The sequence below is a fragment of the Anarrhichthys ocellatus genome, unplaced genomic scaffold, assembly GCF_004355925.1.
Source record: "Anarrhichthys ocellatus isolate YVR2014 unplaced genomic scaffold, GSC_Weel_1.0 scaffold3, whole genome shotgun sequence".
Classification (NCBI taxonomy): Eukaryota; Metazoa; Chordata; class Actinopteri; order Perciformes; family Anarhichadidae; genus Anarrhichthys; species Anarrhichthys ocellatus.
In genome coordinates this window covers 7039848-7055544 of record NW_022280033.1, presented here as the reverse complement: position 1 = coordinate 7055544, position 15697 = coordinate 7039848, and the positions used below count along the sequence as shown (strand labels likewise).

The following is a 15697-nucleotide window of genomic DNA, read 5'->3' as shown; positions in this document are numbered from 1 at the left end:
ACTTGTAGAGGATCGGTATTCTAGATTATGATCTACACTGAACCTAATGTAGGATTGAAAATAGATAGTTTATTTTGATTGTTTCTTATTCTCAGCTATAATGTCAACCATGTGCATTTGGAAACCTCTGGCTGTTGGTGACCAGCACATCCATCCTGTGGCCTACTTCATGATAAGCTGTGTTTTATGCCGGCTGGTTTTCAGCCAACATGGCCATCAGGATTTCATTATGGAATCCCCTTTTAGCAGCTGATCTATTCCGGAGTACTTTTCACTTTCTGTTCCATGTGCATGCTGGCCGTGTTAAGCAGAAGAGTGCCTGCTACTCTTGAAAATGAAGAAGAGATTGATGTTCAATTTGAGTTTTGAGTACTTGTCGAAGCTATTCTCACTGTGCCACTGTGGCAGAACTGGTTCTGTATTGTATGATGGAGGTATTTTTTATTTGAACTTAGGTTGAAAGCAGCCATAGGATAACGTTTCTTTGAAAAGCATTCTCTCTTTCTTTCTTACTTAACAGACTCTTTTGATCTTTTGCGGTTTAATTCAATCAGTGTTTAATTGAACGGTGGTGAGGACAGTTTGCCGCTTACAACTCGGAGGAGAAATGTTTGGTAATTTGGCAATGGCTGACAGGTCTATTTCCCTGCAAAGTTATACAAACATTGTTTTCCACTCTCTCTCGCTCTCGCCTTTAATCTTGAGTGGGAATGATGCTGCAAGCATTGCATCAGGCTGTCAAATAGACATACTGTATTGTCTTAGATAAGCTTTACGCAGCGGCACAATTTCACCACCTGCTGTCACTGAACTGCAATCATCCATGTGTTAATCCGGGTGCAACGGAAAGATGTGAAGAGGTAAATATACTCTGCCGTTTTATGAATTATCTAAGACGGAAGAATCTAAATATAATGACTTTGCTGCGTCTGCTCTAGCACACAAGTCAACACCTATAAGATAAACCGGAGCGGGAAGTGTTAATTATTCTTCCAACCTTAAAGCCACTTAAGGAGGAATATAACCGGATTGTAAGGGGTTAATGGAGATGCGTTCCATCTCTGCTCTGCTTTGTGTAGCTTCAGGAAATCTAAAAAATGAGCTTATAACATATTTCCCTTGGAATGCATTCAGCTACTTTAAAAGTCACTGACACATAACTGAGGAAGACAATCACTCCCCCTGCCTGTGTTCTTGTATAAAAAGGTGAACTAATCTAGGTCAAGCATCGCCTAAGCACAGAGCCTTTGTAGCTGCTCTATTTTTTTTACACTAAATGGAATGAATCTCCCTTCCAGCACCACCTGGCTCAGTAACTTGCACTGTACTGCAGAAAAAAAAGAATCTAACCCCAAAGTATTTCCTCCCGCAGTTCAATATTTGAGATGAGAGATGGTCGGCGTAGTGACTAATGACAGTTGATTTAAGAGGCCCGGAGTGCTTCTAGACAGTAAATAGAGGTGTGTGCTCCCTCTTAACGAGAGTCGCTTCCTCTGCTCTCCTTGTGCTCGGACGACTGTGTTTTCAGTCTGATACAGAGTGTATTCAGACAGACCGTATGAGAAAAATAATGTTTTGAACATTAAATCATGTAAAGATGATGTATGAATGTGAAAATGAACATCATACTTCCCTTTTTAAATACAAAATCTACCTCTTTTAGAATAACTGCTACTACCACGGGGAAGTGCAGGCGCATCCGGACTCCGATGTCACCCTCAGCACCTGCACAGGCCTTCGGTAAGAAACATAAGCATCATTTTGTATTCAAGCAGCATCTCAACGCTGCCCTTTAAGCGCTATTTGCCGCTGCAATGTTTGTATTTACTTAAGTCACTCTGCACAGCAGCCCATTGCTCTTTAGCCCCTTAAGCCCGCTGTCAGTAAGTTGGTGTGTGACTCGTAGGAATTGGAGGAAATGTCACGCCTCATTGTCTTTGTCCACAGAGGCATCCAGTTAATATCGTTTTGGCAGTAATTGGCTTCTTGCTGCTGCTAATGACCGCAATGTCATCTCCTGCTTAATTATACAGCAAGGAAACATTTTTGGAAACAGAAAGTGTTTAGTTTGCCATTTTATCAATGCGATAGCTGACGGACAATTTAGGAATACTAATGATCTGAAAAATGAGATTATTTCAGCGACAAAGTGCACATAAAGAAGGCTGAAGAACTTTGTGAATTTTATGGAGCTTTTGTGCATAAAGCCACGAGGAGCTCTAATGATCACAAGGTCAATGTTTAGAAGCTCTGTGTGGCTTGGCCCTGTTGTCAAAATACAATCTTTTATAGTTTGACTCCAGTAAAAGTGAGCCTGTAGAAAGAAAGTGCCACCTGAATTGTAGCATATTCCATTAGAGGTGAGCCACATTCAGTCAAATTGTGGGTTTGGGTGACTGGTTATGCTTTCAGGCTTTGTTTTCAGACTTGCTCTGCTGTCTCTGCAGAGGCTTCATCGCACTTGTAAACAAGACATTCATCATTGAGCCGGTATCGGGACATGACACCGGTGCCCACTCCATCTACCGGGTGGAAGAACTCACAATGACCCCAGGAGCCTGCGGCCATGGCTTCAACATGTCCTCTGTTGCCCCTGAAAACCACATCAAAAGCCCCTTTCAGTCCTTCCACACAAGGGTGAGATTTGTATTATGTTTTTTTATTGCAGAAGCTGTATTAGAGCTATGGATATGTGGATATCACACTCCAAAACTACATAGTCATGAAGCTGAGCAGATTTTTTTGCTGTATTTAATTGTCAAATATTTCTGAAGGGTGAGGCTAACACTCACTTGATGAAACATAAATGGGCGTTTGACCAAAGATCAGCAAACTGGCAAGTAGACCAGTTTGGATAAGTTCCCAGAGGGTGTTGCCATGAGCTTGACACATTTTATCTTTGCTTAGAGCCCAAAGTAGAGGGACCATGCAGGTTTGGCCAAGGATTTGCATGGAGCAGGTGCAGCATCCATCTGCCACTATTCCCAAGCATTAAAAACTCCATTTGAGTCAGGAAGTAAAACGTACCAACATGCAGTACTTAATGACCCCTGAGTAATATCTGGGCGTTGCAATTTGAGAAGAGCATCAGTTCTGCCTTAGCAGACGGGTTATTTGGGCAAAAAGATCAATGAATATGGCCATATGACCCGGCATGCTTTGTGTAATGTCCTGGGAAACGAGATAGAAATGCTGCTGGCTTCGCAGTAGCTTTTAGGGAAACTTGCCTATTTACTCACTTTCTTGCCAAGAGTTAAATTACACAATTATGTCTCATATCTGTATGTTAAATATGAATCTACAGCTAACAGTCAATTGGCTATTTCCAAAAGTAACAAACTTGGCCTACCAGCATATCTAAAGCTTACCAATTAAGTTTTTTTATTACAAAAACTGCTATTTTCCAGTGCTTGAAAAAGTACCCATACCATACTTGGTAGGCCAAGTTTGTTACTCTAATTAAGGAGGAAGAAGTGGGCAAAAGTCCTTGAAAAACATTTTCTTTAACAAATCTCAAAATATTTCTAACATGCAGCATTTCTGTTTGTTCCTTCAGCATAAAAGGTACGCTCAGAAGACAACCAAGTACGTTGAGCTGATCATTGTTGCAGACAACAGAGAGGTAATGCAACATTTCCAAATAGAGTGTTTGAACAACAGACAACTACACACTGACATTAGAGCAACCCTTCATGTTATAAGCAGAAGGAAATCAGGGTACGCTGTAGTAACTGTAGAGCGGATCCCACTGAGGCTGCTGAATTAGGTCAGTGTGCAACAAGCAGTGTGGTCTTGTGGCAGAGGCTCCGTTTTGACAGGAAGTGCTGAACGATTCCCCAGCCGGCCGGACAGGAAACCAGAAAAAGCGGTGTGGATACAGAAGAGTCTCCCATAAGCACTGACAAGCTCATTGTGGGGTTTTTCTCCTAGCGGCCCTCTGCTAATGCCCCCGACCTGAATGGAAAGCAAAAGGAAATAAAGAAAGAAACAAAAGGATAATAGGGGATCAAGTACGTTGTTGAAGTCCAGCACCAGCGCAGGTGGATTCACAGTAGGGTAGGAATAGTAAGTCTGACTTTGCTGCAGTTTGGATCAAAAGCTTTGCCGGCTGTCAGATCTGCCAATACACCTGCTCCCTGTGGCCTTGCCATTTGTCTCTCTAACACTAGGAGATTTTTCTAGATCCAGATGGTCACAGCTTGACAAGCTGCCTAACACTCAGGAAAACGTATTGCCTTTGTGGGTGTCCTGTGTTCTTTCATGCTTTTTAGTTCTGAAAATGACTGTAACTACGGTGTCATTCACGTCCTCATCAGCGTCTCTACTTCTGGGTGTAAATGCTCCTTTTTCATCACATTTTTGTTTTCCAGTTTCAGAAACAGGGGAGGGACGTGGAAAAGGTGAAACAGAGACTGGCAGAGATAGCCAATTACGTGGACAAGGTAAAACAACCTCTCCCCGTTTGCACAGAAGGGATAAATCACTTTATTTAAATAGAAATATTACTGGCAGCAGAGATTAATGGGTTGACTGTGTGATATATTAATATCCCACGAAAACAGCTGCTTTCAGTTTGTCCAGAACCTCTTCTAGCTATGGATCTATAGCTAGCAGATGCAGTGGGCAGATGGATTTACTTAAGGGAGGCATAGATAAAGACATGAAGAAGACATGCACTGATCAAGTGAAAAACATAAAAAGAGACGCTCTCATGCACATAGGAACTTTCATTTAATAGGGACATGGATGTATAATAAGAACTGGATACCAGACCCCAAGATGGAGCCTATTCAATCCAGTCGCTCTCCACCCACATATGACAAAAAGTTGTAAGAAAGGCTGAGCGGCTGTGCGTATCCAGTTCTTACTCTACGGCCATGACTCAGGGCTGCCATACTAAGAAACCAAAGGTGAAAGTGTCTCACACATCTTTTTGAAAGTCTTTGATCATTCACGTAACCTAAACTCTATAGCTCCTCTGGCCTTTTCTATTCCACACTGACTCCCTGCTCATCAACAGTTCTACAGGGCCCTGAACATCCGGGTGGCTCTGGTGGGTCTGGAGGTGTGGAGTGACTCTGATAAATGTCCCATCACCCAGGATCCCTTCTCCACCCTGCACGAGTTCCTAGATTGGCGGAAAGTCAAACTGCTGCCCCAGAAACCTCATGACAATGCTCAACTGATAAGGTGGGTATTGAGCCCAGTGATGTTATTGGTACACACGATAACCGACCCTTAAAGGGCCATTAGCTACTATGTCACTTATAATTTACATTAGTGCTAACCATTTCCCAGAAGATACCATGGGTTTTTAATGCCCAGTCAGCCATTGTTCCCCATTAATTAACTAGACTATGTGGTTACCTGGAGGTTTATTTATTGTTTAATTGGATCTCCAGTAGCTGCCATCTTTGCAACTACTCCTCCTGGGCTCCATATCAGAATATACAGTAAATACACACCCTTACATGATTCTATATCAAACCAAACATCTGACAATAAAAAGATTAAAATGATAATACAATCACAACTCAAAGATCTTATCTCGTTTATTACTGTTATAGAGCTGCCTTCAAAAATACCCACTCATGTAAAATATGGCTCTGTATATTAAATTTCCATGCGTTTATCTTTGGTTGAGCTAGCATTATGAAACCTCTCCTCGCATGTGGATACTTCCAGAATATAGTATTTTTAAGTGTAGATAATAATATGGTTGTTTTAAAACATATTGTATTTCCAAACATCTGAACCTGGTAGGAAGTTGGTGTCAACAATAAACACGTTGTGGGTGACAAGCTGAAGAAATGCACAACAGCTGTTATAGTGCTGTAGATCTGAGCTCTTTTCTCGTACGGTGTCCTTCCCACCCTGCTTCTGTCCTTTGCAGCGGGGTTTACTTCCAGGGCACCACCATTGGCATGGCGCCCATTATGAGCATGTGCACAGTGGAGCAGTCCGGAGGCATTGTCATGGTGAGTATAAAAAAATATCCTTGCTGCTCCCACCCTCCTCTTCCCTTATGTAGCCAGATTGTATCAGTGTAGACATTGTTCAGATTCAGCAGGCTAACACAATCCAGACAAAAAAGGTGTTTTTTTTACTGTTTGCTGGCAGGAAGTCATGCTTTTAAACCCTAATAATATTTGTGCTGGCACTCCCTCAACATTCACGGTCTCATCAATACCACAAAGGAATATGTAAAAAAAATGTGCTATCAGAGGGATACGCACCCTCCTTTCTAAGGTCATTTGAAGTCATCCCATCATTCCATCATGCTGTCTAAATGGCTCGGTGGGGCCGAGAGGTAAATCAAAGGCCACATTGTTTGAACAAAATCACATTTACATTTTTATTAGATGTGATAAATTGTTTATACCAACTCTCACAGAGCCCACATTTTATTATTTTTTTACACTCAACTGTGCGTCACCCCTGGTACACAAAAATGATTGTACATAGTAAATTAGCTGCCTGTCGGGTGCCTGATGTAGCACTTGATACCCATGCCAAATCACAAAGTGGATATCAGCCCAGTGCCGATGCACCAAGTCCAGATGTGTATCCCCACCATTAATAGATATGTTTTCTGCTCCAGATGTTTGTCTTCCCCATTACTTACAGATAGCAGATGGTTTGGCCCGAGATTAAAGGGCCATGTAACCAGTTAGAGGGCGGCCAGATGACAGGAACCATTTCTCAAACCATACACCGCCATGTGTTAATCAGCCTCAAGTCCTATATCTGGTCCACATGTTCCTCCAGTGTAAACGACATAATGTTACTCATTTTGCCATTAAACTCACATGAGTCTTTAAATGTGAATGGTTTGGTTTAAACTGTAACAGTGAACAATATCCCCCTGTTTTATTATGCGGTATTCTGCACAAAGTTACTTTCTCACATGGTCGGGAAAATGATCAGAAAGATTATCTGAGCGTTTCTTGTAACCGACACTATCAAATGCTCACTATCACAACAATGGCTGAATAGCTGCTTCAAAAGAAATGACTGTGGCTTCTAAGAGTTTCATCCATTTCTGCTGACTCTGATATAACTTTAGTTTTATTTTTGTGAGGAGGCACGAATTGCACACACACACACACACACACATTGAGACACACGCTGATAAACATGACTGTAGCAGAGGAAGAAGTTTTCCCATCCCTCTTGTTAGAAGGCCGGGTGCATCTCCCCACGATGCTGCTCTGTAATCACAGTAGAAAATAGCTTGACTTGCCTTCAACTTTGACTTATGACCCAGTTTTCAAAGGAAGCATGTGTTTCTCACGGTGAAAAGATTTGAATACTGCAGTAAGATATACTGAAGCTACGTCGGAGAGAGGTTACCAGGTTTGCTGAATCATGCACGTTATTGAGAATGTAGCATATAACCAACATGCCACCAGTTATACAGCATTTATCTGTCGTAAGGCTGGAACATGCTTTTCTGGTCTAAAGTACAGGGGGGCTACTCACAGTCACAGATGTTCGTGTATGGATTAAGATAACCGGCTGCTGACAGCAGCTTCGTACATGAGATTGGTATCATTCTTCTGATCTAACTCTCTGCCAGAATGTGAAGAAGCAAAATGTCACAATAATGTCAATGTCACAAAAAAAGATAAGAATATGTGTCCGATATCAATGTGGGAAATGTCTGCAAAATCACACGTAAAGTGTGTTTAACTGTGTTCCACTGTTACGTATTAAACACTTTAACACCTCATTTTGTGTACCTTTTAATTACAATTTGTCCACAATAATTGATTCAAACAGTGGTATGTAGCTGTTGAAACACAATGATCATTTTATCCCGAGACGATTCTATTGGAAGTTGATGGGGGACTATAATTATGTCATTCATCCTTATCCGTTTGTCCCTTTTCCAGTCTCACCTTGGCATACACACACATACAGAACTACATTGACTTCCTTTCTCAGTCACCCTTCAAACTCCCCCGTCTCTATCTGTCTCCCGACCCGTCTGACTGCAAACCTTCCACCTCTCCCTCGTCATTCTCCATCTCCGGCTGCCTTGTGAAGTGCAGTTTTCTTGCTTATCAATGCAGCAGCGAGTCACACGGAGCTAGGTTTGTGGAGCCGACTGCAGTCGCTGTCTCTACTAGCGGCGGCTATGATTGGGTCTGCAGGGGTAATGGAATGGCAGATGAATTCAGGCCTCCGTGAGGAGAATGAGTAATAGAAGAATGATGAGGTGGCAGATTGGACGGTTACCCAACTGTTTTGGGAATCTGCTGCTTAAAAATTGTCTTCTTTGAGTTTAGTTTTCTTTTTTTCCCTCTTCTCTTCTCTTTTTTTTGTGAGTAACAGTGCACTTCAGTATGGCTTGGCTCAAAGCTTACTCAAGTAACTAGAGGTGGAAAATTAATTTAAATTTGAACAAAAAATCGCAACATGGCCTACTGCAATTATCAAATCTCGGGACGCACAATATCTGTTAATGGCGAAATGCGTGTCAAAATAAATAGTGTGGTGCTGCACAGAGGTCCTGTCCTACACAGCGTATTCTCCAGACTTAAGAAAACATCTTTGTTTGGTACAGATCCCTGCAAAAATCATAATGATGTAAAAGTTATAATTACCTCTAGTATTGTCATTACAGATGACTAACATGTTCTCATGTTCCGGTGTGTCCCGTTGCAGGATCACTCCGAGAACCCACTGGGGGCAGCGGTGACTTTGGCACACGAGCTCGGACACAATTTTGGGATGAACCACGACACCCCAGAGCGCGGCTGTGGCTGCAGGATGACCGTTGATCGTGGAGGCTGCATCATGACCCCCTCCACGGGGTGAGATTCTGTCTTTTTTCATACAAAACTGTATCCATGTTGAGAGTACGAGCTTCACGATTTAGTAGACAAATGTGATATTAGCGTTTATACTGCTGGACTATTTAAAAACATTAGCTCAAAGGTTTAAAATCAGGACTTTAGGCTGTTTGTCTCTGTTGTGGGTGCAATGATTTATCCTTTAAAAACCTTGTTCCACACAGCTAAGAGATTCAAACGTCTGCCATTGTAACTTTTCTTAATGAATTCGGACATCTCTTCTTACTTATACAGTCAAAAAAAGACAGCTCTACAGGTTGGATCATTTTCATCCGTCCATCGTTTGTGTTGTTGAGCGAGAGGAGGCTCAGACACACACACACACACACACACACACACACACAGTTTGGCCTGAGACTAAAGCAGCTGCTCTAGCATTCTGCTCGTGTTGCCTGGGATGCTGAGATAACGCCGCTTCTGCAAGTGATGGACTCTGTGACTGTTAGTAAACAGCAAGCCGATAAGGCGAACCCAGAGCGCAATACCAGATTTCACTTCTGGTCCGGTGCCAGTCTGGTTTGTCTGATGAGGAATCCTGCAAGCCACCGATGAATGTGGTCAGGAACGATTCCACGGCACAAAGACTAAAGGCTGAAAGACACAGTTGCTATTGAGTTTTTCAAAATACAAATCAAAGAAACCGCTCACACGGACCCACCCACCACACACAGACCAACATCAACCCTAGCTTACATCTGTCTCACACATTAACAATCACGCTGGGGTTAAATCATGCTGGTGGTCGATGATTTATGAGGCTACATCGACGAATCGTCCAGGGATCTGTATCAAGATCGTCTAAGTATGTTATGCGTTTAAAATAACTATCGGCTGATGAATATGTGTGGATGAAAGACAGATGACAACAGGCTCAATGTATAGAAATGTAGAAACGGGGAAATATAGTTGTTAGCGGTCTATTTTGTATTAGATTAACAAGAATCTTAAAAGTCTTACAAGCTGACTTTGTTAGAGCAATGAGCAGATACATAACATTAAACATATTAAAAGTAGACTTTAGTCATTTTCTTAAATCAGCAGAGAGACACGGTAGAAGAAAACCACAGTTGTGAGTTCAATTCTTTAAAAATGCCACGAATCCAGAACAGAAAGCACATCAATAATGTAACATGTAACTATCTACGGACATGTCGGTCCATGACGTGTCCCAGACAAACTAGAATGACCTTTCACAGTACAAGTAGAACACAGGGGGGGCGGGGACTGTCAAAAACTCTGCTTGTTTTTGAAGCCGCTGGCACTTGTGAGCTCATCCTGCTGTACTCGTGTTCTATTTTACACCACTGGATTTATGCAGTGCAGTATTAACATATGCACTCTGCATAGAGACATGACGACTTTGCTTTAGCTCATCGCCGGCCCAAAGATGTCTAAATGATGTCATGCGGAGCTTTTAGAAAAATGACTGCATGATCTACAGAGATGAAAAATGGGTCACGCTGTTATTGAATTCTTTGCAACAGAATAGGTTTATGAAGCACCGTCGCTTCTTTTAGGCAGTGTCTGCTGTATGATTATGAGAGCGGACACATTAATAGTTGAGAGAAGGTCATTAGTGACCTTTCATTCTGAAACTCGCTCCTCCATAATCAATGAGATAAATCCATACACAGCGGGACACGCTGACATTTTGCCTGGCAATATTCTCCGATTCCAAGTATCAATATTTCCTTATTTAATTATCAATATTTGAACTGTGCATTGCTCACTGCAGTCTGTATGTTTGTACTCAGTGAAGGTGATTAATGGAGCTCACTGATTTACAATCAAGTCAACGAACTCAGCATTTCACTTCATAGCATTTCTGTTAACCAGCCGTTTCATTTTCAACTCTAGTCCTTTGACAACATGTCGGACAGTGAATCCACGGACCCGTCACGTCTTTCAGCTCATTGTTTTGGTTTTTGCGGTCCATAACTTTACCGTTTTGGTTGTCTTCCAAGAGGCCAAAAAAAAATCAATTGATACTGCTTTAAACTCATAAATCTCACATCTCCTTCCTTTGTTTTGACGTTTGATGTTAAGGGTAAGATCAACTGTGTTGTCTAGAGTAACAATGTTGTTGTAGATGATATCAGTCAAACTGTGAGCCAAGCTCTTAGTCTGAAGTTTTCATGGTAAAAATTCCAGCTTAAAAGATGAAAAGTATGACTTTAGCCAAGTTCAAGCTTGACATAGCCAGTTATCTCCCAAATAATGAATTTCCTGAACTATCGTCCCAAATTCACAGTTTCCTGTTCACAAAACCAATAATTTCATAAACCAAATCTAGAACTCATTTCCCCAATCACAGATCTGATTTCTTTATTTTATATACATATATATTTATATATATAAATATATTAGCATCTTCCTTTGACCCTCAGCACAGATGCCTTCAGAATGTTAAACACATTGTTGTAAGGCGGTGTAGCTCCTTTGACTGTGTGTTTGGAATATTCCCAGCTTAGACTTGCTAATGGAGGAGAGGACGGGCTGCATCCAAATGACGTGATTATCAGTGTCGCTGCCAGCTGCAATCAGGGGCGGGGGTGCACCGAGGATGAGAGGCGCTTTATGCCTGGATGGACAGGCAGAGCGAGGAAGCGCTGGCTTTATTTGTCTTTTATCTCCCTCAGTGGTGGAGCAGGAAGAGAAACACAAAGAGAGATAGCGGTGGGATTGAGAGACAAACAGGAGAAAGATGACATTGAAGGTATTGTTTAGGTACACATGGACGTCTATGACAGGCGTGTGAGGCCGTGAAGTCTGGCCACGAGAGATTTCATAACAATGAGGGGAAATTTGAGGGACAGGGGGGGGCGAGGAACAAAGTTGGACATTTTGGAAGTGGGATTTCTTTTGGAAAGTTGAGCTAAGAGTTGCATCATGTGATCGTGGGCAGAGGGCTCAAAAGCACTTTCCTGTGTCTGTACGTGTTACCGGGAAGAAAGGTGAAGCCCAGCAGGGAACTGTAGCTGGACTTTGAGGCCAAGAGGTGAATCTTTCCTTTTGTCAACAGAGTATGAAATGGCTTGTGAGTCTTGTTATTTTCTCGTGGAAATGACAGAGTGCAGGTGAGGTGAGGAGGTACAAAATGCCATAATCTGAAGACATTCTGCTGAGGAGAAGTGGGAGAGAGCTAGTTAGCTCGCCGGTGTGTAAATGTTTACAGTGAATTTAGCTGGTGTTTTGCTTTTCCTTCCTCATATTTAATCAGCGAAGGCTCCTGCCAGTGTTGCAGCCTAACATTTACCTAAAGGTCAGACATGACTCTCCTGCTTAGCTTGGACTAAATGCATGTCGGTCTCTGGAGCAGCTTAGAGAGCAGAAGAGACAGCTTGATGTCAGCCAGAGAGCCTACAAATAGAAAAGCCCTCCATAGCCCTCATGTGACCAACGCGTCTACTGTTTCGTCCTCGTCTGGAACCGCTGGCCTCACGTGCCGAGAACATCAAAGTGACAGGAGTCATCTGCACGGCACGTATGGATTTAGATCTGGGAAAAGCTGCCTGGTGCACAAGGAGACTGTTTCTCTGCATCTCAGGACAGTGTAAGGGCTCGGGCAGATGTTTTTAACCGAAAGGATATCTTTATGTTGTTTTTCCTCTTTGTTATCTTTAATTTTGTGAAATTAAAAGTATTTTTACTGTCCATTATCTGAGAATGAAGGCCTCCAGTCATCATTACGAATGTATAGGCTCTATTACTACAGTATAAGTATGTCCCTGTTTTGTTTATCATGTGTGGATTCGATCGCACATATGTGTGTGTGACGCGATACTCATTCCTGCCACTGGTGTCGATGGCGGTAATGTGCCAAGATATGCAACAATACGCCAACAAAGAGAGGGAAGAAGAAGCCTGCACGCTAGTAAACATCGATGAAAACAATGCTGGATTCAAAATACTTTTTTTATTGGCTTTCAAATGTTTTTTGAGTAAGGCAATCAATTCAACAGGTTTTTTTTTTATAGCTTAAGGATACATGCAATGCTTTGTGGTGAGTAACACTAAACACTGAAACAAACTTTTTTTTGTATATAAGAGAACTCCAGGGCAGCCCTTTAACCACATCCCCCTTTCTAAAACAAATCAACAGACATGGCAACATGGTAGAGGGTAGAATGACAATGGCCATGTTTGATATCTTCTATTAGGTTTCCCATAGAGATGTGCGGTAAAAAGCATGTTGTTTTCCTCTGTTTCTGTGATTTGGCAGCTACACTCACCGCACCAAAACATTTCCCTCCGACAGTATCACAGATGTATGAGGCTGTAAGATGCCGTGACATATTTGCCTTTCAAACATTGCCAACAGACATAAAGGAGCTGACTGAGAATAACTTTTGTGCTCAGACAAATTAGTTCCACCCCAGCAAACTCCACCTGGAGAGGGTGCAGGGCTTTATGCTAATATTATCTAGGGAAACCTACACTCTCATGCTCTGCTCATTTCCTGAACAGTAGAGCAGCCGTGTGGTCTCAGCTGTGATACAACAGAGCATTGTCTACTGCAGACTGATGCTGATTTACGGTGCGTCTTTCTGTAGGTTTATCGAAAAAAACTCCTTTTCCTGGTGGTGTCAAGTTGATCGTGGACTTTTTAGCCTTTTCATTTATTTTGACTGAGATATTGCCCTTAAATACAGGGCAATATCTAGCTGTTTCAATCTAGCTGTGGTCTCGCTGAAGGTACACAATTTAACTGCATACAAACAAAAGAATACTACAGGCCCTGATAACCATGTTTTCCAATTTCATTTTTACTATGAGTGATGGGGTCCTACATGACAACAGCATTTCTGCCAAGGTTGGAACAGCTTTGACAGTTTTATGGTATATTACAGTTCACCAAAAAGCCGATGTCCTGTTGCATTGCTCATTGCACTTAAACAGTCTCCATCCTTCCACAGTCAGCGTCTGCATCACAAACCAAGTGAACAGTAATTTAATGTTGTCTCTTCCTGTTCCTATAATGTCATTTCCATCCTCCTACTGAAAGCCCCAGACATTTGTGCTCATCAGTGTCTGAACAGTAAGCTCCTGTGGTGTATCTGCTCATTGTCGTAAAGAACTGAACCAGACGGTGGATGACTTAGAAGCTATTGGAAGATATTCTTGCAGTGTCCCCGGACCCCTCGTGAGGCTGACACTGCACCTGTTACCAGGATGGAGTGGGCACCTGTTACCTGGAGGGACGTCGGTGGCGAGTTAGCGGTGCGGCTGATTTATCAAAGCTATATTCATACACAGTCAGTGGTCACATTGGATATCAGTTAAAGAAAGTTAATTTCGATTTAAATTGGAATGGAGTCTTGGCTCCCGCCATGGCTCTTTTAGGTTCCCTCTGCTACAAATTGTCAAGCATATAAATGACAGAGCACATCTTAATGGCTCACTGTGTTGAATTGGTTTAAAATGTAATTTCACTCGTTCAAAGACCAATCAGTAATATCGCATTACTTTCTCATTTTTTGGGAGTCGGCTTCACTCAACTTTGGCATTTGCTAGCATATTTAGTTCTAATTTTACATCGTGAATCATAAAAGAGGGCTGTAGAGTATAACTGTGATAGTGAACACATGCTTGGACAGGTTAACCCTGAAAATAAAGTGTGCTTTTGGTTTATGCTGAAAGTGTTTCAGAAGATAAATCATTCGATAGTCTGCAAAAGAGAGTTCACCCAAAGCAAAGGCGTAAACGTAGCAATGAATCTGTGTTGTTTTCAACAGACATGTATCCATTGGATCTTGTTAATACTTTTCATGTGGGTCGAATTTGGTGCAAAGAAACCGGATTTTCCTCGGTGACGATGTCTCCAACTGACAACCGTCCCAACCTTTACCATTAATGCCACTTTATTGAGAACAGACTTAGTTTACCCCTCACACATATTCCAGCCCCTCATGCAGATCCCAAAGCACGCCAGTGTTTTGTTATCCTTGATTTTGTGCTGGAGTCTCCACGCAGAGGGCAGCAATGCTGTTTCTGTGTGTGTGTGTGTTACGGTGGTAAAAAAAAAGACTCTTAACAAGTGGATTATGGGAGCAGAAGGGGACAGGCAGAAACAGGTAGATTGGCTTTTGGTTAATGAGAGATGAAAGCAGCTGACACTCAAAGGTGGACAGTCTGAGTGAAGTGGATGCAACGCTTTCACCCAAGGGTGGCTGTTGGAAGAGGATGTTTTTCTGTGTTTTATGTTCTCTGGAATTCTGTGTTCTCTTCAACAACAAAAAAAAAGCGGATTTATTTTCCGTTGAATGCCTCCATCGTTATCTCCAGTCACTACAGTCGGCTTCACTGTAGTTTCACTAACGGCAGTGAAACATCCATGCAGTTGCAGCAGCCAAATCCCCCTCAGGCAAAGGCAAAGCATCACATACAAACCTCCCTCTCTGTCCCACGAACAACGACTGTGTAATGTCGAATTTTCACAAATGTGCCCCATCAAGCTTTGCAGACTCGCCGTGTTGCGTTCGGAGACCCCCAGTCGGTCTACTGCTGCATAAGTACGTGTATTCACGTCTGATGTAAAGATTTTCAAGTATCCGATACCAGCTGACTCTGTGCCACGTCTGCCCATCTTCTCTGATGGCCGTAGCTCCTCCTTTTGAAGCTCGGCTGGGTCCCATTGTGCCCGTGTGAGCTAAAGCCTGCTTTTCTGTGTCAGATCGTCTGTGAGGCTGCTCTTGTGTGTTAGCTGGCATGAAGCACGATGTCAGAGGGTTGGTGGAGTCGCTATTGTGCACTGTGTTGTAGTTCTGTATGTCCTGGGACTTGTGCGTCATGCTGCCTGTAGGTTAAGCTCAGCGGCGGGTTTAGACGCGTTTTAAAGG

The 15697-nt window shown here is 42.5% G+C and overlaps 1 protein-coding gene across 2 annotated transcripts in view; it reads left to right on the top strand.

Annotated features, from left to right (window-relative positions):
* Positions 1–15697, top strand: part of adam12b (ADAM metallopeptidase domain 12b) — a 64150-nt gene that overhangs the window by 28542 nt on the left and 19911 nt on the right. For both annotated transcript variants that reach the window (XM_031873206.1, XM_031873195.1), the window contains exons 5-11: positions 1664–1740; positions 2448–2637; positions 3557–3622; positions 4371–4442; positions 5021–5190; positions 5894–5978; positions 8671–8819. In XM_031873206.1, coding sequence (XP_031729066.1) covers positions 1664–1740; positions 2448–2637; positions 3557–3622; positions 4371–4442; positions 5021–5190; positions 5894–5978; positions 8671–8819 — 809 coding nt within the window. The remainder of the gene's footprint in view (positions 1–1663; positions 1741–2447; positions 2638–3556; positions 3623–4370; positions 4443–5020; positions 5191–5893; positions 5979–8670; positions 8820–15697) is intronic.